Source organism: Esox lucius, chromosome 19 (assembly GCF_011004845.1).
Source record: "Esox lucius isolate fEsoLuc1 chromosome 19, fEsoLuc1.pri, whole genome shotgun sequence".
NCBI classification, from domain to species: domain Eukaryota; kingdom Metazoa; phylum Chordata; class Actinopteri; order Esociformes; family Esocidae; genus Esox; species Esox lucius.
In genome coordinates, this window is record NC_047587.1 from 16,176,779 (window position 1) to 16,203,473 (window position 26,695).

At 37.5% G+C, this 26,695-nt stretch overlaps 2 protein-coding genes across 6 annotated transcripts in view; both read right to left on the reverse strand.

The window, feature by feature from the left end:
• pdhx (pyruvate dehydrogenase complex component X) overlaps window positions 1-1,345 on the reverse strand; it is a 55,407-nt gene extending 54,062 nt beyond the window's left edge. The window contains exon 1 of the mRNA XM_010864287.4: window positions 1,195-1,345. Within this exon, the coding sequence (XP_010862589.1) occupies window positions 1,195-1,327 (133 nt within the window). The 5' untranslated portion in view covers window positions 1,328-1,345. The remainder of the gene's footprint in view (window positions 1-1,194) is intronic.
• A 6,725-nt stretch (window positions 1,346-8,070) lies between these two features.
• On the reverse strand, window positions 8,071-26,172 carry ehf (ets homologous factor). Of its 5 annotated transcripts, XM_010864283.5 has the most exons (11): window positions 26,080-26,172; window positions 25,579-25,666; window positions 20,998-21,107; window positions 16,753-16,858; window positions 16,309-16,578; window positions 15,951-16,007; window positions 13,590-13,631; window positions 13,403-13,465; window positions 10,478-10,522; window positions 10,133-10,328; window positions 8,071-10,022 (listed from the first exon to the last, which is right to left on the reverse strand). In XM_010864283.5, the coding sequence occupies exons 4-11, from the start codon at window positions 16,847-16,849 to the stop codon at window positions 9,923-9,925; spliced, it is 870 nt and encodes a 289-aa protein (XP_010862585.3). In that variant the 5' UTR covers window positions 16,850-16,858; window positions 20,998-21,107; window positions 25,579-25,666; window positions 26,080-26,172; the 3' UTR covers window positions 8,071-9,922. The 5 variants fall into 5 exon arrangements, with proteins under 5 accessions (XP_010862585.3, XP_034143948.1, XP_010862587.3 ...); XM_034288057.1 differs by lacking the exon at window positions 16,753-16,858 and having other exon boundaries at window positions 16,309-16,566; XM_010864285.5 differs by lacking the exons at window positions 25,579-25,666; window positions 26,080-26,172 and adding an exon at window positions 20,782-20,796 and having other exon boundaries at window positions 20,998-21,199.
• Window positions 26,173-26,695: the final 523 nt, after the last annotated feature.

A 26,695-nucleotide genomic window follows, 5' to 3' on the forward strand; every position in this document is an offset into this window, starting at 1 on the left:
TTCACTAGTAAGTCTATGGTGTCATGAGTGTTTTCAAGTACCCCCTGTGGAGAGGCCAAGTACCCCCAGGGGTCCTAGTACCCCTGGTTGGGAACCACTGGTTTAATCGCATTCGCAAACAAAGCACGTGCTTCATGTAAACTGACTAACCATAAACAACGATGTGTTTTTGAAAACCAATACACAGAAGTAAAATGTTTTCAAACCTGCCCATTTAGCTAAAGACATGAATGTTAGCATGCAATATTAACTAGGGACACCGTGTCTCTTTTCAAGAGTGAAGTGCAAGCCGAGACAAGCACCAGCTTTCGGGGTTGGATTGAAAGCAAGATCGGTTTGTACCACACACTATCACTGGGGGTCTGGGTCGTTTCAAACTGTGAAGACCATTTCGTGTGTCAAACTGTCAGCTAAGTGGCTATCAGCTAGAACGATTTGACAGCAAACGAAACCATGGGAGGCTGATTCGGTAAATGTGTACAGAGTAGCTAGTTTTTCTGTGAACTGATTTAACTAACAGCAGAAAGTATAAACTGTGCTGTGGAGGGCAACTAACTCAAGGTCTTTCGCACTACATTGATTAACGCACATCTTATGCCTTTCTCAGCAGTGTTTATTGCAATGTTATGGGGCACAGCGCCGTTTCTGACTTTAGGCTAACTAAAAAAAACGTCTTTGCGTTATTGCCAACGACTACTGTACAGTACATTCATTTATTTTGTTAAGAAAAGTGACTGGCCGGCATTTAGTTAAATACTAAGATGCGTTAACTAGTTCCATTACACCAAAACATTTAGATACAGTACAGTACATAGTTAAACTAGCCAAATGATTTATATTTAACAAATACAATTATTTGTTATGAATACCGTTCGCCGGCTCGTATCAGGCTACGTTAGCTAGCTAGGTAAGCAAGAACAGTTTGGCTATTACAGTGTCAGTTATGACTACAGACAGTACGCAAAGAGCGAGTGATCCATGTTCAGCAGTTCAGAAATAAAACGTACATTACTTCAGCAACACTCACATATTCAATAACATCCGTCTGAAATGTGTTTTTGACAGTGTATTAGTTCTGGTGATGTAAATTTTATGAAATCAAGAAAATAAAATGGTTAGCTAGACTAGAGCTCAGCTCAACTGTCACCTGCAAATAGCTAGCTAACTTAGTACAATGAGTTTGTCAGCGCTTACCAAATAAATACGACGATTGAAAGAAGTGTCTGACATTGTCATGAAAAGGATGTGAAGTCCAAGGTGTTTTAAGCTTTGCAAATCTCAGGCCAAATATAACTCCTTGACAACCCATCCGCAAGGAGGCCGCCATGTTTTGACGAATGTGAAAGTAGCCACAATAAGAATTAGCCGCAATTTAGAATAGCGGCAGCTTATAAACACTTGGGGATATTTATTTTATCTGTAACAAAAACTAATAATTAGATTTTTTGGGGTTTATGTATCAACTTTCAAATAAGTTTAGATTCACATAGTTAGACTACGGCCTTTGTCTCACTGCTGTTGGTATTCGTTTGCATTATAGTCCATGGGGGACTTCTATTTTGAAAGCATAACTCATTCTACGGGTCTTACGAAACCATATTGTGTCTATCTTCACATAGGTCATCTTGCGACCTCAATCGGTAGGAGGTTATGTCTTACAGCATTGATACAAGGACAAATTACTAGTCCAAATTACAAATTACAAGATAAAATGTTACTCAAAACCATTACATTGACTCGTTTATAGTATATTACGTGAGCTTGGTGCCTACAATTTTGTGCCTACATTTACTTTATTTAAATCAGGCAGGTCATTAAGACCAATTCTTATTTTCAATAACGACCTATTTACAAAAATAAATGAATATGCATAATAAAATATACTGAATGGAAAAGAAAACTGTATTTCTTTATAAACCAAATTTAACATAAAATTACTTATCAGAATTAGATAATAAAATACTATGAAAATAAAAGAAAAACATCCAACACTTTGTAAAACACATTTTTCTCTAAAAGTGATGTATCTAAAAATACTTTGAATTCATTCATTGGTACAAGATATTCAAACCTTAATTCATCTTAGAGCTTATTTCACTTCTTAATGTTTGATTAAAATATGGGCCACTGAGCTAGCAAATAATGTTTATTCATATATATTTAAACCTGGCTCAAGTTTGTATGACCTAATAGATTTTATTCTGTCTATAGCCAGCAAGACAAGACTTCATGTTCTGTTAATGTGTGTAAACAAAAACCATGAGTATATTTTTCCAAAGACTCGTGTTGTATCCATGTGTAACAAATTCAATATTTTAATAAATCCTTTTGGAAAAAAAGGCTATCCAGATTTTGGTTGGATCCTTAGAGAAGGATAGACAAAGGACATGTGCCTATATAAAGTTGTGTCCAAAATATCCACACCTTTGCACTTTTTCAAAATAATTAGATATTTCACCCAAAAATAGGTGGAAAATTATCAACCCTATAGTTTCTACATATTATCATTAACATTTCCGAATTTGTTTTACTAAAAGGTAAGTTTCACTCTTTCAGCAGGATGGTCTTCTACCATTTAATATTTCTTGTTTGAATGTACAGCCAATGTGGCCGTACAAACATATTTTCAGGTCAACTTGTAGATCTTTAGCAGTTTTATGAGGTGCTTTGTCAACCTTTTCAAACAAACTTTCAACAACATTCAAGTTTGAGTATCGTGTTGTAGCCACATCTTGATAATGCGCAACTTAAGCAACTAACTTCTTGTGGCCTCACCTCATGGTGTGGTGTAATGAACCTTATATATCTGTATCGCCTCATAGGTCTAATTTGTGTCATTGCCTTTCCCTTGAATATAGTGTTTTCAATTGTATTTATGTGTAATTGAGTGTTGTCTTGCAATCGTTATGCCTTTGTCCAGGTTATCATTGTAAATGAGAATTGGTTTTCAATCAGCTTACCTGGTTAAATTAAGGTGAAAAAAGTTATACCACAGACAAGACAATGTATAAATGGAAAACCACAAATCATAAACTACTGTTATCTAGGTAGCTGCTAAGGCTACACCTAGTAAGCTAACCCATCTATCTCTATGTAACGCACCAATACGCTAGCCTAGGACACAAATACATAAAGTGTTTGTTTACTCGGCTGCAGATATACCATGGGCCAGATATGCTTAAAAAATTTGAAGTCCAAAACCACACATTGTACATTACCTGGATTGCCAAATTAGTTAGCTGTAAAGGGTATCTAGAGTTTTAAATACATTATTTTATTTCTCCATGTAGACACTACCGTGCTCAAAACAACTATTATGTGCTTTAAAGGTGACTTATGGTCAAATTATCATCCATCTGACCTGTCTTTAGAGCTGAGAAGTCCCATCTTGCAAACTCATCATTGGTTTAGAAGACAAAATCAAAGTGGCATTAGATGCTAGCCCATGTAAACAGAGAGAGCATTGCATCCCCTCCCCCAAAATACTACTGTAAACCTGAACTTTGTTTCAGTTTTGATTGTAATTGGTGGTGATATGTCTCAGACAAAGTGAGCTCACCTTTAGACAAATTGAAATAATTTATTAAAACAGTGTTTTGTATGAGATTGGTAATTTCAGTATGGTGAACATGGTACTGGGTACTGAAAAGAACCAAATTACACTGCAGTTGAAGCAAATTACACTGCAGTTGCCATAATCCCTTTTAATGTCACCTCCTTCACAGAGTGAAACAAGATGCGTACAGTATGTGTTTTTAAGAGTCCCACATATAATTTTAGGGCTAAAAGCTATGCTAATGCTTTGAACCATTTAAAACTTTAACCACATTTATTTTAATAAAATAGAAGCCAAACAAAGCCTGCAGGACAACATAAAGGCATGGATTCAGCATACCAGACATAGTGAAAGTACAAGTGTCAGACAGTCATGTGTTTAAAATTGCTTGAGAATGCATTTGAACCTGTTTGGATGCTTTTATGTCTGCCAGTTCAGCCAAGTCGGTTGGTGCCTATGTGCCAATAATAACCTTGTTTGGCTGGCTTGCCAACTATTTTCTAAACCTCATGAAGGATTACCTAAATGTATAATCTTTTTTACGATTCTTGCAAGTTTCTTCAGTCAAAGTAGCACTAACTGCGAATTGTTCTGGACAAGAGTGTCTGCTAAATGACTGAAAGGTAAATGTAATAAACACTGTAAGTAAAGGATTTTTCAATTAGCTTGTTTTCAATAAGAATTACAAAGTTAAAATCCCTTTTCAAGCCAGCATATTGTGACATGCAGTCCTGATGTGTGTGGAGTGATATCTGTGCCACCAGGTTTTGAAATTGAATTATAATATTTTGAATTTCATGTGATTTTTTAGTTTCTGACCACTGTGCTAATATTCACAGAGTCTACAATGATAGACTGAACAATAAGGGAGGTCACAGAGACTGAAAACCCAACTTGAAGACAAGTTTATGAGACCAAAAGTAAACATCACAACAGAGGCATCGCTAGGGTCACAATACATTCAGGGCTTATCTCCCCCCCCCCCCCCGTTTTGTACAGAACATTCCCATGTACACACTATCAGCCTACACGTCTACATTGCTGCAGCCCCGTACGCCCAGGCCTAACAATGTCACTGCATGACAATATAAGATCACATTAAAGAAAAAAGAAACATATTCTACTTTGCACCTTGTTCTCTGAGAGTCGACAGGTCAGGCTACTTTGTCTGATCCTTTGCATTCACTGGCCAGTAGTCAGTTAGGGAAATCAGCCTTCTGCCCCTTTACACAACAGAGGTTATGTCAGTCTCAGGAGCATTTGCCTAACTGCTCAGTAATCTCTCTCAGATACTCATTCACACATTTCCCTATGTATCAGACTCACAGCAACATCAACAAATACAACAGTAAAATCAGACTGGATTCCAGCCGTTCACAAAGACCAGTACTACTGCTGATCAAAAAGATTAAATCATCAATATCTCCTCTTTATCTACCCGAGTTCTGATAATGCACATAATGTAGCTTATCAGGATATGATGGCTTATTCATACAGTCATGCATTATAATCACCATCTCTTGACAATTCATGGATGAGCAAGGTCAATGGAATCAATGTGTAACAGGGTGTGCTTTCAATTATGTTCATATAATGTCAGGTGCACCGCCCCAGTCAAACTCCTCATCTGCCATTGTCTCTAGATCAGGGACACTGCTCCGTGTGGTAAGAGGAGAGTTAAAATAAGTGGTACACCTATCAGAACCAGGCCCGTCTCTATTTTCTCTCAGTCGGACACAGGCACCATGTTAAATCCTTGTGCTATTGAAAGTTGTGCTGCCCCTCTCCTGGTGTGCTCTGCATGTTTGGTGATAAATCACTATGCCGTAGTATCTCTTGTATGCCATTGTCTCACTTCCTATATACACTGAACAAAATTATGAACACAAGACTTTCGTTTTTGCCCCCATTTCACAAGAGCTGAACTCAAAGATGTAAGACTTTCTCTATGTGCACAAAAGGCCTATTTCTCTCAAATATTGTTCACTAATCTGTCTAAATCTGTGTTAGTGAGCACTTCTCCTTTGCCGAGATAATCCATCCACCTCACAGGTGTGGCATATCAAGATTATTGCATAGGTGTGCCTTAGGCTGGCCACAATTAAAGGCCATCTTGATATGCCACACCGGTGAGGTGGCTGGTTTATTTCAGCAAAGGAGAAGTGCTCACTAACACAGATTTAGACAGATTTGTGAACAGTATTTGAGAGAAATAGGCCTTTTGTGTACACAGACAAATACTTAGATCTTTGAGTTCAGCTCATGATAAATGGGGGCAAAAACAAAAGTGTTGCGTTTATAATTTTGTTCAGTGTATTAACACAACCATCTGTTTCCTGTCATTCTCAGCAGAAACCATTCCTCAACATAGATACATTTGTTTCCTGTAGTTCAGTTAAGAATGATGATGACTGACAGAACTGGACAATAGCTGACAGACTAAGAGGAAATCAAGAACAGAGAAGCCTTTAATAGCTTTGATCCTCTGCTTTGTCCTATACTACTCTGAAACACACATGCTATACATTCTCACATTCCCAAGGGATTGGGGATATAAATTATTTACATCAATGACAAATTCCCAATAAGCACAGGTCAAAAGATTGCATTGCTTAATAAGTCCATGTTGTTGTACACTGTCAGTTGCTAATAACAATGTAATAGTTTAGTGACTGCAAAACAATAAAAAAAAATTGTCATCATCGAACTCTGACCATCTTGATAAATGAAAAAGTTGAATGTTGGTAAAGACTTAGGCTCGGAGCTAGCCATAGACTTCATTGGATTCTATATGAAAGAAGAAGATGTACTGTGGCTTTCAATGGACATATTGCTAAGGTCAGTAGGTAGTCCTCTGCTGAGACAGTTGCCTGACACAGCCTTGTCTAATCCTTTGTAACAGGAGAAAGGAAGTGATACATAAATGGAGATGCATGTCAAGCAAGCAAGCAATTTTATTTATATAGCACAATTCATACATCGAAGTAATTCAATGTGCTTTACAAAGAAAAATATATGAAAGTACAATAACATAAAAACACAGACTTAAGGCATTCGACTTAAGGCATTCAAATGCAAGCTTTTGGGAATGACAAGCTCAGCAATGCTTGACTCACTTTTTGACTATTGACAGGCTTTAAGTTGAAGACCAATGTTTATTATTAGATGTTTGGCAGATGAAGGCCGGAGATGGATTCCACTTCCACAGATGCTGACCTGGCTTGAACAAATATTGCAAACACATCCTGGGTCAATGCACATTGATCCAATGAACCTGCATAAATAGGCACATCAAGGTGTATGACCTACTAGTAACGGAAGCAGAAATCAGTGGATGAAGCATTATTAAGATGTGAGTGTTTTCTGTGGAGGAGACTAAGGAAACCTACTTTAGATATTCTTGATTGCTTAACAACCAGGAAATGTAGATCTATTTTTTCTGGCAAGATGTTAATAAAATCCCAAAAGGTTATAACATCATATGTTAATAACATTAATGAATACAGTGATGGTGCATCAGTGACATTCTGTAAAGAGCACTGAGGGTGTTTCTTTTTTTTTTTTTTATCCATTATGTACAGGACCCTCAGTTCACTCTTCTGTCTTTTGTGTTTCTCTATTTAATTGTCCCTTTTTTTTTACTTTTAACTCTGCTTTGTTGGAAAAGGACCTGGAGCATTTAGTAAGTATGCATTTACCTGCATGTGGCAAATTCTATTTTACATGGTTTGAAACAACTCAGTTTTAGTCCTTTTTATGCAAGTTATGATGTAGTGTAGCTGTAGTACAGTGGTGGGTGTGAAAGCCGAGAATGAACATTGATAACATTTTCAAAGATTGGCAAATTTTGTGGCATTGAACAAAGATATCAAAAGATGACACAGCAATCAATGTTATGTAAAGGAGGAGGATTTAAAAAACATTGACCGTACAGCAGTGGGCTGAAGGCATGGGCAGATATTTGCCTGAGAACACAGGACCTGAGAAAGGGGAGATTAAGTGATGCTTTCCTTATCTGAATGGACATCAGAGGCCAGTCCTCTCTCCATTGCCCCAAGGTGCCACTAGAATGCCCATGACACGCACTGGAGAACAATTAACTGCATGGCATTTTACACCATCAGCGATAAGGTCCTGACAGGCCCTATCACTGAAATAAATGGCCTTGTCTCGGCAGACATGGAAAAAATAAGAAATAAATACTTATTTTGGCCTCATCTGAAACATTCTCCGTAAGGACCTGGCTCCCTTCTTTTATAGCTAGAATTTGAACACCTAAAGTGTAGGCATTTGAAGATTACAAAGTAAAATAGTAAACCTCAAATCACGTTCATGTGCATGATCACATGACAAACATTGACATAACTACAGTTATGTTCAGACTGACACATACGGCTTGTCAAATCTTGTCGTTCTTTCAACTGATGTATGCTGCAATCATGTTAATCGATTAAAGCTCACACAAATAATTGCACAAACAGGCATTTCTGTCATATTTTAAAAACAATCCTTTATTCTTGATAGATACATAATAATAACTCATTTCATTTTACAACATTGTGTATTAAAAGGATGTATAAAAGTTGACAAGGCAATTCGAGATGATAGTGCTCCATCTTGAAGCATGCACATGACATCATTTACAGCATTTTGTATGCAGGTTCTGAGATTGCAGATAAAAGTTGGAAGAGTCATGTTCTCATTTATTGTGTTCTCCTTAAAGGGGCATTTAAACCTGGAAAACCCTTAGATGGTTTGGATCATGCTAGAGAAATCTCTAGGTCTGTGTGATTTGTTTGACTCAAAATTGTTCAGGAATGCAGGAATGAGATTTCTGTGCTGGACAACACACCGTCTTATACTAAACGGTACAAGTATGTGCCACAGTATGGATTTGCCAATACTGTATGTGCCACAGTATTAGGCTAGTGCGTGGCTTTTGTTGTTGTTATAAAGCACTACGCTATCGCAGAAATATTAGCTAGAGAACACCATAACCACAAAGAGATGTTATAATTCAGCTAATTTCAACACAGGTTGGTGTTTTCTTTACTATTTAAATGTAAACACACATGGTCCGCACACATGCTTTCTGTAAGCAAAGATGAGTGGAGATAAAGCATAGAAAAGACCACGCAGGAGAGGACATCCCTGTAAGTATTGGGCCAGTGAAGCTGTGAGCTCCAAAACTTTGGATTGTACATTTACAACTACTATGAAGTAAAGGTATTAATTCTACCATGGACAGACTATGTTAGCATTAATGGTACTGTAGATACATTATGAAACATTTTGCTTGACACAATGAGCAGCATTAGTTCTGGCACCTTGGGCATATCCCAAATTCACAAACATTTGGAAGGTGAGCAGTGAATTGGCCCATACAGTACACTTGTTTGTCATTTTGAAATGGAGAGGCTGGAGCTCATTGTTCTGCTTCCAATCTCATCTAACACATTGACCCAGAAATGAATTAAGCATTTGACCAATTACGCAAGACTGAGTTTACCAAGTTTAATTTGAAGGTATTAGTGTACATATTGGCTTCACCACTGAGAAATTGCAATGCTTTCTATTTAGTACCAAAATTACTGGAACAGTTTAATATAATTTCTAATTATGTTTAGTATTTGATTACATAAATTTTGCTGCCTAAAGTCTGTGACTCATTGACCTCGGCATACCCTAGGTATTCTGCCCGACCAGACCAGTACTTTCATTTTCTTGCCAGGCTTGTATGCTCATCTTCAGTTCTTGTTTGAGTTCTTTGTTCCTTCACACTATAAAAGCTGTATATTTCTTACTCAATATAAAAATAAATGTGATCCTGCCTTGACTTTCCTAATGAGTCTACCACTTACAGTCACAGGAAGATCATATGTTTATGTTTTATCCATTTATTGTAACAGACAGAAACAATTTGCCCAATGATCAACACTGGTACACCTATTTTAAAGTATAATTTTTCCTGAAGTAGCTTTCACATTAGCATGTATCACAAGCTAGAAATATTTAAATGTACAACGACGTCCTACCCTTTACACGCTGATGCTTGGGCCATGCATCTACATTGTATCATTGTTTTTTGCTGTACAGTAAAAAGTAGTTTTCAGTGCAAATTGTCATCACTCTCTGAAGAGGAAAAATGTAAGCTATCAAATATAGTCTTTCTTAACCATATGTAAACATAGGATACGCAAACTCCCCAAACAGTTAAGAGTTGCTGCATTCTGCTCATCTTAGTAAAACAATATTGTCAAGTACATCACACTAACACATTAAAATTATTCCAAATAACATAAATATAAATCTTCACATGGTGGTTAAAAAAGGTACAAAATATGGAGGTGTCCTCAGATACTCCTTTCACTTCTCTGACTCCCTCCATCCTCGTGCATTCCTTCCAAACTTGTAAACAAGCCTTCGTCCGTCTACACGTTCCAGTATTTCCCGTTTGTAATAATATCTGGAATGTTATGGGCAGGTAGGTTATTGGAACTGCCAAAATTCATTTCTCTCAAAAAAGGAATACAAAAATCCCTTCATTGTAAATGAATGAATCATTGTGGTCTCTACCTCATTGCTCGGCTGAGCTTCTCGTAGGTCATGCTACTATTATTCTTCTTCTTTCCCCACAGCTGAGCTACAGCCTCTGATTTGAGGAAGCGGAACACTCCTTCAGTTCGGTCCTCCCACTTGATCAGGCCTGGATTCCGCTCTGGGTTCAGCAGAATGTCCCTAATGAATTCCCATAAGTGGGTCCCTCTGGGGTCTAAGGAAAAACAGAGGCGATGAACATTAAAACTATTTAAAGCAATAGCATGGGTAAAACAATTAGCATGTATCCATCTCCTAATTGAGCATATCTAAAATTAAAATGTATGGTACAATTGTATTAGATTTTCATGTAATACTACTTACTGTGTTTTTTTACTTGGTAAGGGCGACTGTGAGATCTCTTTGTATCTGAAAGTAAATGAACAGATAGACATTTATTTGAAGCAACAAATAAAAAGGAAGGCTATCAGTGTAATTTGTACATTTTGCCATCAAAACTCTTAGAAACATATCTCATCACAATTACCATAATGCTCTATTTCATCTGGATTTTGAAAATTGTTTGTTGCAATTCCTTTGTTTTTATGTACACTGATTGGTTGAAACATACAACACACAATCCATATGATAAATGTTTCTTAAAAGGGCACTGTGTAAAATCCTGCCTCAATACAATAACATGACTTGTCTCCTCCTTCTCTTCCCTTATCAAACTAGACCAGAATAGTATTACCTAGTCCAGGGTTCAAGAATAGTTCTGTGAGTGTCGAAAGCAACTATAAGGAGATTATAAATCAGTGCAAACAGATCCGCGGACCAGCTAGAGTTTAAATCGAGAATATCTGATCAAGGCACTCTGACCAATTTTGTAGAAAACTATTATGTGAATCATTTTAGGGTACCAAAAGTATTTTTGAGTAAATTAAAGTGAAATATTCATGCTCACTGCCAGACAAGTTAACCATTTGTCAGGCTTGCTTGAGTATGAGCATACATTTGGATCTGAACACATTTCTTATCCGATTGTCTCTCATGACATATTTAAGGTTGGATTTGGAAAGGAGATTCATGGATACAGTTTTACAAATAAAATAAAAAAAGTATTGGGGAGTTCACTCTGCTCAGAGAAATGTTAATGCCTGGTCCAAATGCTCCAAGAGCTCTATGGTTCGCATGGGCACCTCTCCTTACCAGCCCTTTTTCCCTCTGGTCTCCCACTGTCCTTGTTGTCCCCTACTCAACCTTTTCTCCAAGGTTCTACAGACTTAATATATTGAGTGGCAATTGTTACTAGTGTAATTATTCACAATAATATTAAATGGTTAAATGTTACCTGATGAAATTGTCCCAAATTGTCCAGAACCCACCCATTTCAACCCATTGTCTGTAATAAAGCCACCCTATTAGATGGCTTACACAAAATGCCTAGTAAGTATTGTATGCTGCCGCAGTCTTCTGCCAAGACTTTAGCAACCACTGCAGTATGGTTTGCAATAAAAACTGTCAAACAGCCCCTTCGTCTAAGTGTAAAACAGTAGTAAACATAACGTTTTAATGATCAGGCCTGATTTCATGACCTAACAGCTGTACAATGTCCTCGAATTGATCTTATCCCCTCTTTTGAGGATGAGTGGTCACTTTTTAAATATTTCTTTCCTTAAGGCTTTGAATAAAAAGGCCCCTTTTCCAATGTATTTACTTAAAATGGTTACAGCCCCTGGTTTAGTTCAGAACAGTCTGAGCTAGTCCACTGTTGGGCTACAGACTTGATCCTGACTCTCATCTCAATTCTGCCTTTCTAAAGTTTTTGAATGCCTGGTCAATAAACTGTTAACCCGTAATCTGGAATCCCCCAGTGTTCTCTTTGTGATTCAGTCAGGCTTAAAAGCTGGGCATGGGTGCATCACAAGGTCCTAAATTACTTGTCATCTCAAGGTCCTGAAACACTTGTCTTCATTGGTCTGGCTAAAGCCTTTGCCTCTTACATCCTTATTAATAGACTCTACAACCTAGTGTTCTCAGAGGAACTATCCTTGTTCGAATATGATTTATCTGACCCCATACAATGTGTTTTAGATTTCCATGGGTGTCCCTCAAAGTTTGATTACTGGGTTTACCCTAATTATCCCACATTATCTGACACAACTGGCCCCTCACTGAACACTGTGCTGTTCACCCTTCAACATAGGTAATATGTCTTCACTGACCTCATCTACGCCTAAATACTAAAAAAAAACTAATGTATTTGTTTTAATGTACTTCTTTTTATGCTAAACATGCACTTGTCAAAATGACCAACCAGCAATATAGGAAATATAAAAAGCTGCCTTACAAGTTTGATTTCATTTACCACACTCATTACTGTGACATTTACATCCTGGTAATTTGGCACTCCCTTCACAATCAATGCCAAACTCACTGGTAACTTATTTGTAAGTCACTTTTAGGTCAATGGCAATACCTTAGCTCACTACTAACAGTAAAATCTACTACTAATATCCTGCACTCCAGGAACAACACTCTGTTCACTCCTAAAACCTATTCTTCATTTGGTCAATACTCATTTCAGTTTTCTGCTGCCAACGATTGGAATGAGTTACAAAAGACCCTTATGCTAGACATGCTGGTTTCAGTTTACACCGTAAAAACTAACAAAAAAACCCCCAGCTGATATCAGAAAACTGCACCTGCTGAATACCCAATTCCGAACTGTAAATGTGTCCCACTGTATTTGTTGTAATTGAATATGTTTAGTGTTTATTATTGTATATTTGTATTCATACATACTTTTTGTATCTTACATTATTTATGATGATGAACTGTCATGTCTTTCATTGAAATGCTTTTGGTCAGGTTGTCCTTGAAAATTAGAACTTGTTGTCAAGTCACTTGCCTGGTTAAATAATAAAATATATTCTAATTTATTTGCCTTGCACTGACTGTAATTTGGTCTTCATGTTGCCAGACACCAAAAACACACCCCAAATGCAAATGCAAAGTGTAGAGCCAAGAATAGACAATGAAAGCTCTCTTTCCATGCACTAAATGCAAAAAAAAAAGAAATACTGCCTAATAACAAACAGCTGTGAAGTCAATTTTCCTAATAGTTATGGTACCTTAAAATTAGGGGACTGTATGAAATGTGCTCTCTCTAAATTCTTCATTCAATGAAGTTATTTTTAAATTTAAACGGTTGGATTACAGAGCCAAATAAAAATGTATCATTGTTTAAATACCATATATAATGTTTTATAGATTGTCAGTTCACATTTTTGTCTGGTCTCATACCTGGACTGGAGGGAGTTGGAGAGGCCACAGGTACAAGAGATTGAAAGGAGGGATCATAGATATCTAAAGAGTATTACAAATACATTTTTAATGTCAGCAATAAAACATCTACTGTGTGTAAATTAGTTAAATGTAGATATGTTTTGTTTATTTAACCAAAATGAATACATTTTAATGTGGTACCTACCTGTAGCATATATGTTAGATTCTGGGAATGGACATGGGAAATCTACAAGGACAAGAGAGTACATTAAGGTTACATTTGTGCTTATGAGGCATTCAACCTCAAGGAAATACTTAAATCACAGACAGCTTAAATTGACATTTTTAGTTCCTTTTATAGTTTTAAAGCATCATTTAGACAGTTCTTTAGGTTAAAGTTCAATTTCTGAGATTTTCTTGGTGCCTAATAACACAGTCACTGGACACAGCAATATAAATGCTTTATACATCTCCAAAATCAGCTCATGTCTTTGAGTTCTATACAGGCATGTCAATGCAAAAACACATTGCTGTTCCAATTATTAAAATCATGAATGTGTATCAGCCATACTGTTTACTTCCTGCTTTGCCTTTATCTCTGAACTCCAAATCCATGCTCTGCTAGTCTCACATCAAAAGTAACAGAGCCTGGTTCTCAACTTGTTTTTTCTAGTGATGTTTTTTGTTAAATTTTTTTTGTTTTATTTACAACTTTTGTCTTTAGAAATTTATTTAGAGACCATTTACACATTTCGGAGTGTCCCACTGCTACAGTATGGCTTGTGTACGCAATTAGACAGTCAAATACATAAAAAAAAAATATATATATATATTTTACTAAAACAACTGTTATAATAATGCTTTAATACTAAATGTAAATCGAAAATGATGCCTACAACACTCTGGTTTAGGTGGAGCAATATTCTTTTAAGAAAAAAAAAAAAACTTTAATATGTTGCTTGAATAAGTATTACATCCTGTGCTGTGGAAGCTCCCAGTTTGCACATAAGCAAGAAGTTTCCCTAACAAGGACACATTGCATTAGTATTGACCATCCCTATGAACCATTACAGTTGCTGTCACATTTTTTGGATAATAACCTCACTTTTAGGTTATTAAAAATCAGAAGGAAAATTATGACTAAAAGCATTATTCAGAAGTTAGAGATAAAGTAATACAAATACAAATGCATATGTTAAGAAAAGGGTACAACATAATATCCTAATGTTTGAATATTTTCCGATGAGCACAGTAGGATCAACATTCAGGAAGTAAAAGCAATGTCACACATAGCAGGTAAAGCCAAGAAACTCAGCGTTCAAAGGAGAGAGGCCAACAAACACTTTCAAGTGCCTAGAGAGTTCAATGGCTGGGAGTGGAGTAATCGTGCTCCAATCGATAATATAAAGAGCTCTGCATAAAACTGGCCTTTATTGGAGGATGGAAGCAAATAAGCAATTACTCAAAAAAGACCATTGAAAATCATGAGAGTGACAGCATCATTGGAGAGCCTCAAAAAAGCAGTGAATATCCTAAATGGCTCAATGTTCTGATCTCAATCCCGTTGAGACTCTGAACTGCAATTTAAAAATTGCGGTTCAGGAGAGTCATCCAACCAACCTGAACAAATCTGCCAAGAATGGGCCAAAACACTCTGAAACTGTGCAAAGATATATACTTACCAAAAGACATAAAGGTGTCATTGCAGTGAAAGTGGCTCTACAAATCATCAATGTGTTTGGGGTTGAATAGTTATGCAAGTAGCATATTTCAGTTATTAAATAAATAAATATATATATACATACATATATATTCCAACAAAAAACCAATGACACCTTACAATTATTGAGTTTGAGTGTCAATGTTTAAAAAAAAAAACTATGCAATTTCAAGGTACAATTTGTATTTCAGAAAAAGTAATTTTGCATTTTGCCCTGTACGTCATGTCTGAATGGACTTGTAAGGGTTGGCATAATCATGTCCCAAAGCTAATTTATAAAGTGTAAATATGCTTGGCACAACAGCATTTGAAGTTGGCCTTAGTGAAAATGACCACAATACCATGGGAGTGACCTTACTAAGTGATGTAATTGTTCCTTTTGCTTTTATCAAATCCAAAATATTGCAAGACTAGTTTGATAATGTAACTAAAGACATGTACATTAGACACAGCCAATTAATATTACTACTGAGAAGCTAGCTATCTAGTAGCATTGAACACAAAATGTTATGTTCCTTCAATAACCCTGGGAGCTACTGTTGAAACATAATTTTATCTCAATTAACAAGTTTTAATGAATATGTAACTGCCTTGTTCTGCCCTTAGTCAGTGCAGTATCAAAACAACTCAGCTACACTTTAGACTAAGCTTGCTTCACCAAGGCGTATAAGCTAATGCTTACTGCGCCGGGAATTTCTTACAACTTTCTTATTGGCTAATGGAGGCCATGTTCTACGCAATGTTCCACCAGTTCCCCTTCTGAGAATGAGATTAATGATAACATTAAATACATTATTGATGACACTTAAAAGCTATGAAGTCCAAAGAGCTTTTGAGGGCTCTTACCATCTGGCTCTGATTTAATAACATCCAGTGGTGAAAAGTCCACACCAGGAAACTGACCTGTGTTGGAATGATATGGAAAAACAAGAAAAGTTAAGAGGAATGCCGTTGTACTTACTCTAAGAACATGGGTCATCTTTATTCTGGGTTAATCAAACTTACTTGATGCTGAATTCCTAATCCTCCTGTTATTCTACTCTGCAACTAACCAGCATCACATGTTGCTGAAATACTACCATTTAGCCCGATTACTTAAATAATCACAGCATATTTCAAAAATGTCTTGCCTGACAGTTTCTATTTCACTTAAAATTTGAAAATAACAGAGGATGCTAAAGTTCTGTTCGGTATGTAAACTTACTGTTCCATTTTAGTTCATTGAGGCTTTGATGGAGGATAGGGCCCACAGAGCCCGCAGCCCGGGTAAAGTCCTGGAAGGTCATGCTGCACAGCTGACGGCCATCCACATCGAAGTTCTGGAAAGGGATGCTGGCAGCATCAATCTGGTGCATATCCAGCATCTGCTGCAGCCACTCCCAAACCTGGTACTTTGACCAATACTGAGGCTGTGAGTCTTGGGACCACAGGCGACTGGTATAACTAGGCATCACTGTGGAAACTGAGGTGAATGCTGCTAGGGGTTAGATACATTTTGCAATAGCTACAACCAACATATAATTCTGTTTACACTTTAAATTAGCTGTAATGAAGAAAAATAGACTCGCTTAGCTTAGGTGTTTGAAAATAATTAAATCAAAAGACCAATTTACTGAAAAAGCCATTGAGCTATTAAACTAATCCTCACTTTCTGGAAATGTGTAGGAGCTCCATGATGTGGGTAGCTGGCTATCAATGCTGGCAGTGGAAGGGATGCTCATGATACAGGTGGAATGAAGGACCATGGTCCAGAGCTGGAGGAAAATTGTATTTATAGTCAGTGTGGAATGAAATCTTAGTCATTGGTAGACAAATCATACATGGTCCACAAACTGTGCAATCCGGAAAGGGTGTCTGAGATACAGTAGATGGACTGTTGTGAAACGAGTGCACAAAGACAAGGGTAGGCATTGTGGGGACATTCTTACTGTGTATCTTGTATATTTGCAAAGTAATGGATATGTATCTGTTTTTCATGTGTGAAACCATTCATTCTTCATCTACAACCTCTAAGGATATTTAGAGATATTTACAGTGCTGTCTTATTCAGATAATTTCTCCATTGATTAACTACAATTATCAAAGGAGAAATTTGATGCTTGTCAAAGCACCTCGTCTTTCAGGTTCATAACAATACTTGTTTATTACCCTACCACTAGAGATGCTTATATTTATTTGAGTTGTCACCGTGAAGTACTACTTGAAATAACATATTTCCCCAATTCCCACCATTATATATTTAACATGTTTCATTCATGCCGGAAATATTAGAAATGTCTCTATTAACATCATCATTTAAATAGATAAGGTTTGTTTCAGCCATTATGCAATATGCTTACAAAGTGCAAATTATGATATTAGGGCAGGCTCTTCCTGCACTAGTACACCATTTCTGTTCAAAACAATTTAGGAGCAAATTTGAACAGGTAGTTTAAATATTTTTTAAGATTATTTTGACAATTTAAAGTACAATGTGTCTTTAACTGTGCTGGGGCAGTAATTCCTGCCTTCGCCACACCCTCCTCCTCCCCTATGAAACCTCTATAAACATCCTGGTACTTTACATTACAAAACACAATGGCTTGTTGTCATGATTTGAAGAACTTATTTACTAATCATATTTGGACCACATAAGCTAACGAGAACCAAGATGACAAATCCTATTGATACAGATTTAATAATTATGTCTCTATATGCCACCACAACGGATTTAAAATGCAACAACCAAGATGCAATTGACGTGCAGACTTTCAGCTTTAATTCAAGGGGTTGAACAAAGATATTGTATGAAATGTTTAGGAATTGGACAAATTAACACAATCATAAATAAAATGTTCATTTTTAATACTTGGTCAAGAATCCTTTGCAGGTAATGACTGATTGAAGTCTGAAATACATGGACATCCCTTAATGTTGGGTTTCCTCCTTGATGCTTTGCCAGGCCATTACAGCATCTGTATTCAGTTGTTTTTTGTTTGTGGGTCTTTCTGCCTTAGGTTTTGTCTTCAGCATGTGAAAAGCATGCTCGATCAGGTTTAGATCAGGTGATTGACTTTGCCATTGCAAAATATTCCACTTGTTTGCCTTAAAAAACTCCTGGGTTGCTTTCGCAGTATGTTTTGGGTCATTGTCCATCTGTAAAGTAAAGTGCCATGCAATCAACCTTCCAATCAACCATCAATTTGGTTGAATCTGAGCAATAAACTTCAGAATTCATCTGCCTGCTTCTGTCTTCTGTCACATCATCACTAAACACTAGTTACCCAGTGCCCAGTGGAAGACATGCATGCCCATGTCATCACACTGCCTCCACCATGTTTGACCGATGACGTGGTATGTTTCACATGAGCCATTCCAAGACTTCTCCATACTTTTTTCTTCCCATCTTTCCGGCACAGGTTGATCTTAGTTTCATCTGTCCAAAGAATGCTGTTCCAGAACTGGACAGTGGGTTTTTTAAATGTTCTTTGGCAAAATCTGATTTATGAATGGTTTGCACCTTGTGGCGAAGCCTCTGTATTTGCTCTCGTGAAGTCTTCCTTTAATGGTGGACTTGGATAAGGATATGCCTACCTCCTGGAGAGTGTTCTTCACTTGGCTGGATATTGGGAATGGGTTTTTCTTTACCATGGAAAGGATCCTAAAATCACCCATCACTGTTGTCTTCAGTGGATGTCCAGGCCTTTTTGTGTTGCATAGCTGAAAAGTGCGTTCTTTTTTCTCAGATTGTACCAAACTGTTGATTTGGCAACTGCTTATGTTCCTGCTATCTCTCTGATGGCCTGTTTCAGGCTAAGGATGAGCGGTTTCACTTGCATTGAAAGCTCATTTGACCGCATGTTGTGGGTTCACAGCAATAGCTTCCAAATGTGAATGCCACATGAACCATTCCTCTAGTTTAGATGTGAATACCAACAAATCTAAGCTGAGGGCCTGCACATTAAGCCCATAGTAATTTACCTGTAACTTAAATATATTTTGGTAAACAGTCAAAAAATAAAAACGTGTGTCAGTGTCCAATTATTTCCAGATCTAACTGTATATTGCTTTTACATATAGGCCAGCTGATGTTAAAACAGCAATTGATGTGAGTCTATTTTGATTCGTGCTCTCCTCATTGTAGGAGCGCAGTACACATTGGCCGCCACACAACTCTTCTAGGTGGCTTGACATAAGAACCAGATAGTAAGCCAGCTATAGCCAGCAGCCAGGTTTTTTCCTTAATTAATGACATTGGTAGAAACAATAACAAACATCCAACTATTTTGCCTACTACATTAAACTGAACATGACAACTCTTATCATAATGAGATTGACAATCTCATCTCTCATCTCATCTTCATCCGCTTATCCGGTATCAGGTCGCGGGGTCAGCAGCTCCAGCAGGGGACCCCAAACTTCCCTTTCCCAAGCCACATTTGCCAGCACATTTGCCACATTCTGACTGGGGAATCCCGAGGCGTCCCCAGGCCAGTGTCGAAATATAATCTCTCCACCTAGTCCTGGCCATACCCCGAGGTCTCCTCCCAGCTGGACGTGCCTGGAACACCTCCCAAGGGAGACGTCCTGGGGGCATCCTTACCAGTTACTCCGAACTGCTGATCAACATTTGCAATCACTAAACTTGAAACATGATAAGTAAACCTAAAAATGTAAATCACAACTATGAACAGATGTTTACAGATTAGTTAACCTCTTACAGTAAGAAAACAGCAGGCCTGACATGAGGATGAAGTGACTGAGGAGGCAGTTAAAAATGATGAGGGGTCTAATATTTATTTTTTCCTATTTTTCTATAGGGTATTTAAAATTTAAACTGGGGGGGCAGAAGAAAAAAAACCCAGAGGGGTTTAAGCCCCCTCTTGCCCCCTTGTGGAGACAGGCCTAGAAGATAGACAAAATAACAATCACAAATCTCATCAATGCAACTTAAACAAATTAAACAAGTGTAGGTGACTTGCTGGTACTACAGCAAGTAGATAATCCCTCTGTCCAACTAATTCAAGTTATAACAAATGCAAGGTGAAGGCTGTCCGCTAGATTGAAGTCATTCAACCTAAATACTATAGTAGTTTGGCATTCTTTCATAATTCCAGTTACAGATCAGTGTTGGTCTGGAGATGAATTTTGAGTTAGTATATTAAATTAGTTTATGGCCAGTGTCAAGACATACATTAAGGAACCTTTCTTTTTACACCAAAAAACTGTGGCTTTAACTGGTTAAATAAGCATTGCTTCATGTTTTCCAATAGTGTTTTGAAATAAAATGCATATAACATAATCCTGTGAAAATAATAAATACTTACGTTGCATACATATGTTGCAAGTTGTAGTATATAAGAGTAGTTATAAAGTTCAGTTTGTATCTCAAAACAAGCCCAGGGGAGTTAGTTTTTCTATGATTGTATTTACCTTTTGAACCAAAGCATGTTTTTTTTTACATTCATTTAAATGCAAGATGCACAATTATATAAATTCTAATGTATGTTTATTCAAGTATCGTCTTTAACACTGTATTAACAGCACAGTAGCATTTTTATCTCAGGCTTGAAGATAAGCAAAGGCGAATTAAAGGCAATCAAAGTTTAACAGATAAACTAATCAAAACCATCACAATCTCGTTTAAAAGATAACTCAACTAATGCCTTGAATGCTTTTGTAAATGTATAATACTTACAGTTGATTATGCCATCTACCTATCAAAATGGATGGGTAGTTAGGGTAAAAAATAAAGCACTCTATACTTTCAATGCATTTTTACACAAACATTGGGTGTACTGCCATGCAAAGAAAATGCTGTTTGCGCTTACTTCCCACTACACCACTAGTCATTATATCAGCGACCAACTAGACTGGAGCAAAGCTGGTTGCACTGCTCAGCATGGTTTCCTACCAGAGCTGTGGAATGGGGTCCGACCAGCCCAGGGTGGGATGGTGGGTATCGCTGCTCTCTGTCTTCTCTCTGATGACTTCAGGTGAGTGAGGTAGCAAGCTGTGAAGCTTCTGAAGGTGAGTGAAGAATTGTTTTCAGTGTTAGCAGCAGTGTAGTTTCACCTCGTTAAACAAACAGAAAGTGACTTTCCACACACACCAAGGTGCTGCCCCAGCAATGGGTATTTTATGTTGCCAGCTTCCTTGTCCTTTCCTTATCCATTTCTAATTGGCTACTGGGATATATTCAGGGCAGGAATTTGCATGCAGATGACTGAGTGAATTACAACACAAACCTGACAGGCAAGCTGTTGTTGTCACTCTCTGGTCTTTCTTACTCTCTGCATTCACACATTGGCAAACACCCACACACACAAGCACTCACAAATATGTCGCCAGGTACTATAAAGTTCACGTGATTCAAAGGTGAAGATGTTTCTGTAGTCAGAATCCTTGGCTAAAGACAGACTGTTTTAACCTTCAGGAACTACTATAACAATATCCATTTTGTATTACTCACGTCTCTGTTACACTTCCGCAAATGTAGATATCCTTCTATTCATTTTCTTTAAGGTCTAACAAGGTTTTCATATGGATAGAACACTGTAGGTATATTCTTCTAACAAAATGAACTAGTGTAAACATTCAGATCATAATTTGAGACTGATTGTTACAGGAAAATAACTCTGAACACTTGTTCAGTGGTTTATAATGAATTTATTTGTTATACATATTTCATTAGGGCAAGTTATGTCTAATATTTTAAATCAGAAATCTTGTAAAATGTTGTACAATGAATTAAAAGTCACTGCAACACCTAGATGATATGGCACCTATAGTCTGTTACATGTGCTGTAGTTTCCCATTCTGTTTTGTTTCTTTTGATTAAGAAAAATAAACAGTGAAAACATTGAGTGTATCTAGTATTATGTATTCAGTACCTATACATAATACTAGATACTGAATTAAAATGGTTGGTTGGGAGTTGGTTTCAATGTAAGGAAGTCAATTTGTGTGCATAAGGGGGAGCCTTTCTTACAAACAAAGGCTCTAAAGTGCATAACTTTCTATTGCATGTGCAGAAAAAAAATTACGGTGGCAAATGTATACAGGTGTATATAGGTGCTGGTCATAAAATTAGAATATCATCAAAAAGTTGATTTATTTCAGTATTTCCATTCAAAAAGTGAAACTTGTATATTATATTCATTCATTACACACAGACTGATATATTTCAAAAGTTTATTTCTTTTAATTGTGATGATTATAACTGACAACTAATGAAAATCCCAAAATCTTTTAAAATATTAAAATATTACTTAAGACCAATACACGTTATTTATTTTTTTTGAAATGTTGACCAACTGAAAAGTATGAGCATGTACAGCACTCAATACGTAGTTGGGGCTCCTTTTGCCTGAATTACAGCAGCAATGCAGCGTGGCATGGAGTTGATCAGTCTGTGGCACTGCTCAGGTGTTATGAGAGCCCAGGTTGCTCTGATAGTGGCCTTCAGCTCTTCTGCATTGTTGGGTCTGGCATATCGCATCTTCCTCTTCACAATACCCCATAGATTTTCTGTAGGGTTAAAGTCAGGTGAGTTTGCTGGCCAATTAAGAACAGGGATACCATGGTCCTTAAACCAGGTATTGGTAGCTTTGGCACTGAGTGCAGGTGCCAAGTCCTGTTGGAAAATTAAATCTACATCTCCATAAAGTGGATCAGCAGCAGGAAGCATGAAGTGCTCTAAAACGTCTTGGTAGACGGCTGCGTTGACCTTGTTCCTCAGAAAACACAGTGGACCAACACCAGCAGATGACATGGCACGCCAAACCATCACTGACTGTGGAAACTTTACACTGGACTTCAAGCAACGTGGATTCTGTGCCTCTCCTCTCTTCCTCCAGACTCTGGGACCTTGATTTCCAAAGGAAATGCAAAATGTACTTTCATCAGAGAACATAACTCAGCAGCAGTCCAGTCCTTTTTGTCTTTAGCCCAGGCGAGACACTTCTGACGCTGTGTCTTGTTCAAGAGTGGCTTGACACAAGGAATGCGACAGCTGAAACCCATGTCTTGCATATGTCTGTGCGTGGTGGTTCTTGAAGCACTGACTCCAGCTGCAGTCCACTCTTTGTGAATCTCCCCCACATTTTTGAATGGGTTTTGTTTCACAATCTTCTCCAGGGTGCGGTTATCCCTATTTCTTGTACACTTTTTTCTACCACATATCTTCCATCCCTTCGCCTCTCTATTATGTGTTTGGACACAGAGATCTGTGAACAGCCAGCTTCTTTAGCAATGACCTTTTGTGTCTTGCCCTCCTTGTGCAAGGTGTCAATGGTCGTCTTTTGGACAGCTGTCAAGTCAGCAGTCTTCCCCATGATTGTGTTGCCTACAGAACTAGACTGAGAGACCATTTAAAGGCCTTTGCAGGTGTTTTTGGTTAATTAGCTGATTAGAGCTTTTCACAATATTAAAAATTTTCTGAGATACTGAATTTGGGGTTTTCATTAGTTGTCAGTTATAATAATCAAAATTAAAAGAAATAAACACTTGAAATATATCGGTCTGTGTGGAATGAATGTATACATTATACAAGTTAAACTTTTTGAATGGAATTACTGAAATAAATCAACCTTTTGATGATATTCTAATTTTATGACCAGCACCTGTATTGATCATAACCAATTCCTCCTGAGATAACCACCCAAAACGCTGGTTGTAGTGTTTCTGTTGTCTCAATTAATTTTTGGTAAACACTCAAATATTTACTGACACCATGTACCGCACAACTGACTGAACCAGTTGTAGCCTTGCTTAGTCAGAGGATGGTGCTATGGGGATAAACGCAATCTATGTTAGATTCTAATATACATTTTTTCATTGATTAAGGGAACGAGTCGAGTCGAATCTAATTGTGCGCCGTGGAAATGAAAGCTCCTCAGCTGCGGTAATATTTAAGGGAAGATTCCTATAGATGTCCTGATGGCCTGTTGGCTCATGCACTAGCCTTGTCTTTTACTATGAACATTTATTGTTCACTATGCTGCAGTTTTACAAACAAGGAAGTTAACCTAGGCATAACGGACATGTTTTTCATCTAGGGTCTCATGTTCATCTCAGTAAGCTAGCAAGAGTACACACAGACAACTTCCTGTAGGCTACTTCAAAATAAAAGCAATTCCTGTGACAGTCTGCAGTAAACTAAATTAATGTTAAATAAGGTGTAACTCAAGAACTGTAAATCAGCTGTAACTCAAGAACTGTAAATAATGTAAATAGTGAGTTTTAATCACACTATAATTTAACATTTCCTTTAGACAACATAAAATTCTTATTCAAGTGATTTAAACAAACATTTCACAACAGAGCCCGCCATGAGGAACCAGAGTATGTCTGGTAATCATTTTCGTGTCATACTGTTTTTTGCCGGACCGCATAATTGGAGCCGACCAAGAAGAGCGAATATCTCTTATTGACTGAGTGAGTCAGAGACTGACTGATCGACTGACTGACCAACCACCCCTGGTTAAATAGCATAATGGTTAGAGATGCCGACTTCCATGCAAAAAGTCTGTGTTTGAGCCTCATCACACTCGGTATAGCATCTTGAAAGAGATCATTTTGTCATGATTTAACATCACGCCAAGTTTAAATATTTCGCTAGACACCATTATGAATTGTTTTAAACTGACTAACGTTTCTATTTATTTTACCTCCACCTCAAACAGCATCTATGGACTGTATGGCTTTTGCCACTGGCAGGTTACCAGCCAGAAATAGGCTTACTTGTATCTACTTACTACTTAAAATAGTCATAAGAATTGAGCAATTCCTAGTGAGACTGAAGATTAACTTTAACACGGCCAAAGCTATTACATTTCATGGCACAACAATGTACGTTTTTCTTTCATTCGTAAATGACATTGATACAATAACAATCAATAAAGGTGACGATAACTAACTTTTTCATCAAGTGAAAAGATGAAAGAATCGTGCAATCCACCAAAAATAGTCGCAATACTGTATAACCGTAAACAGTTTTAGTTGAGGCTTACAGTAACGTAGCTACTGAATGTTGTAGCCAGCTAGGTTTTTGTCTATCCTGAGCCAAAAAGTATGCACGGATGTGTTACTTCGAAAATTCACAAGAAATAGTCGCACTATAGCCAGAAACAGTTTTATTGCGGCCCGCAATTAAAATTAATACATACTGTCATCTTCACTGGATTCAAACTCTGGTCTCCCACATGAGAGGCACTGTCTTTAACCACTACGCCAGAGCACCACATGTTTCACCAGTCGCTAGACACCATTCAGCATTGTGTTAAACTAACTAACGTTTCTTACTAAGTTTACCTCCACCACAAATAGTGTCTATGAACTATGGCTTTTGCCACTGGCTGTTTTACCAGCTTATCAGTCAGTAGTGCTCTAAAAGTAGGATATATATTTTTATATTTTCTTGCAGTGCTGGGTGGGCAGGGCCTGGTTTCATTACATACATCCATTGTCTTCCCTCTTGACACCAATCATGTACCTGACTTGAATGAAATGTTTCCTCACGCCGCCTGACGAGTTCTCTTGAGGGTAGTTGCAGTTGTCCTTAAAGTATTTCAGCAATGTTCCTATCAGCAGAAATAGTGATAAATGTACAAGAGGAAAAATGTCAATGTAATCCACTTGTTAAATGGTGAAAGAGCATTTATTAAAAGTTATTTCTTCTAGTAAATGTTTGTTAATGTTATTGTTTTGGCACGGTATAAGCAGTTTAAACACAAATATGCAGTTTTTGGGGGAAATCTGTTGTTGTAGTAACTTATCATGCATTGGGGGTTCGCACCCTCAAATGAAACATTTAGTAGTAATTTCTAAAGCCAGGAACTTGTAGTTGTGCTACAGTATGTGAAATGCCCATTTAAGAAACTTTGAGCTAAGCCTTTAACTCATTCAGGAAATGCACTGCCTTGCAGTTTAGCTGAGTCATTGTGCAGTGGTGTTTTTATATGTAAAAAATTGGTAGGATATATAGGATACATACCAGTAAAGCTACAAAACTCTCTCTTGCTGCTGATGTGTTTAATTAACACATCAGCAAACAGCGTGGCTCCACAAAACACTTTTAACGACAGAGCGGCTTGCTTCTACCAGGTGTTGTAGTACACATACTGGAGAGAGAGAGAGATCTTCTTATGTAATTGCTCTCCTTCTATCTCACACACATGTAAAATACCCACTGTCACATTTACAAACCTAAATTAGGAATGCAACCAAGCTCAGTACCAATGTGCCTACAGGACCATACGCAAACAGCAATGAGCTCAACACCACTGAAGGCTACAACGAAGCGAAAAGACAACTTTTTAGGGATACAGATCCATCCTATGACAACAACCTTAATAGATAAGCATGGACACACTGACACTCGTCACCATCTATATCATTCGATCCAGCACAAAAATATGACCAATGAACAGACCAGCACCACAAAGGCAGGATGATAAAATATGCTTTCACTCACCAAGGCTGAGGGCTCACTTGAAGAGAAAGGTGTCACAGCGGTTCTTCCTCTTTTCGATGACTTTGTGAATTAAGTCATGGAGCTGCTGAATCAGCTGGCTTTCGATGGACAACATGGCCAATGTGTTGAGTCGTGG

Excerpts from the sequence above, each read along its gene's own strand:
- ehf (XM_010864283.5), bottom strand. The coding sequence starts at position 16,849 with ATGGTCCTTCATTCCACCTGTATCATGAGCATCCCTTCCACTGCCAGC. Across the intron at positions 10,523-13,402 it reads TCCAACTCCCTCCAGTCCAG|ATACAAAGAGATCTCACAGT; the intron begins GTATGAGACCAG and ends ATTTACTTTCAG. Across the intron at positions 10,329-10,477 it reads TTACCAAGTAAAAAAACACA|ACCCCAGAGGGACCCACTTA; the intron begins GTAAGTAGTATT and ends GTTTTTCCTTAG.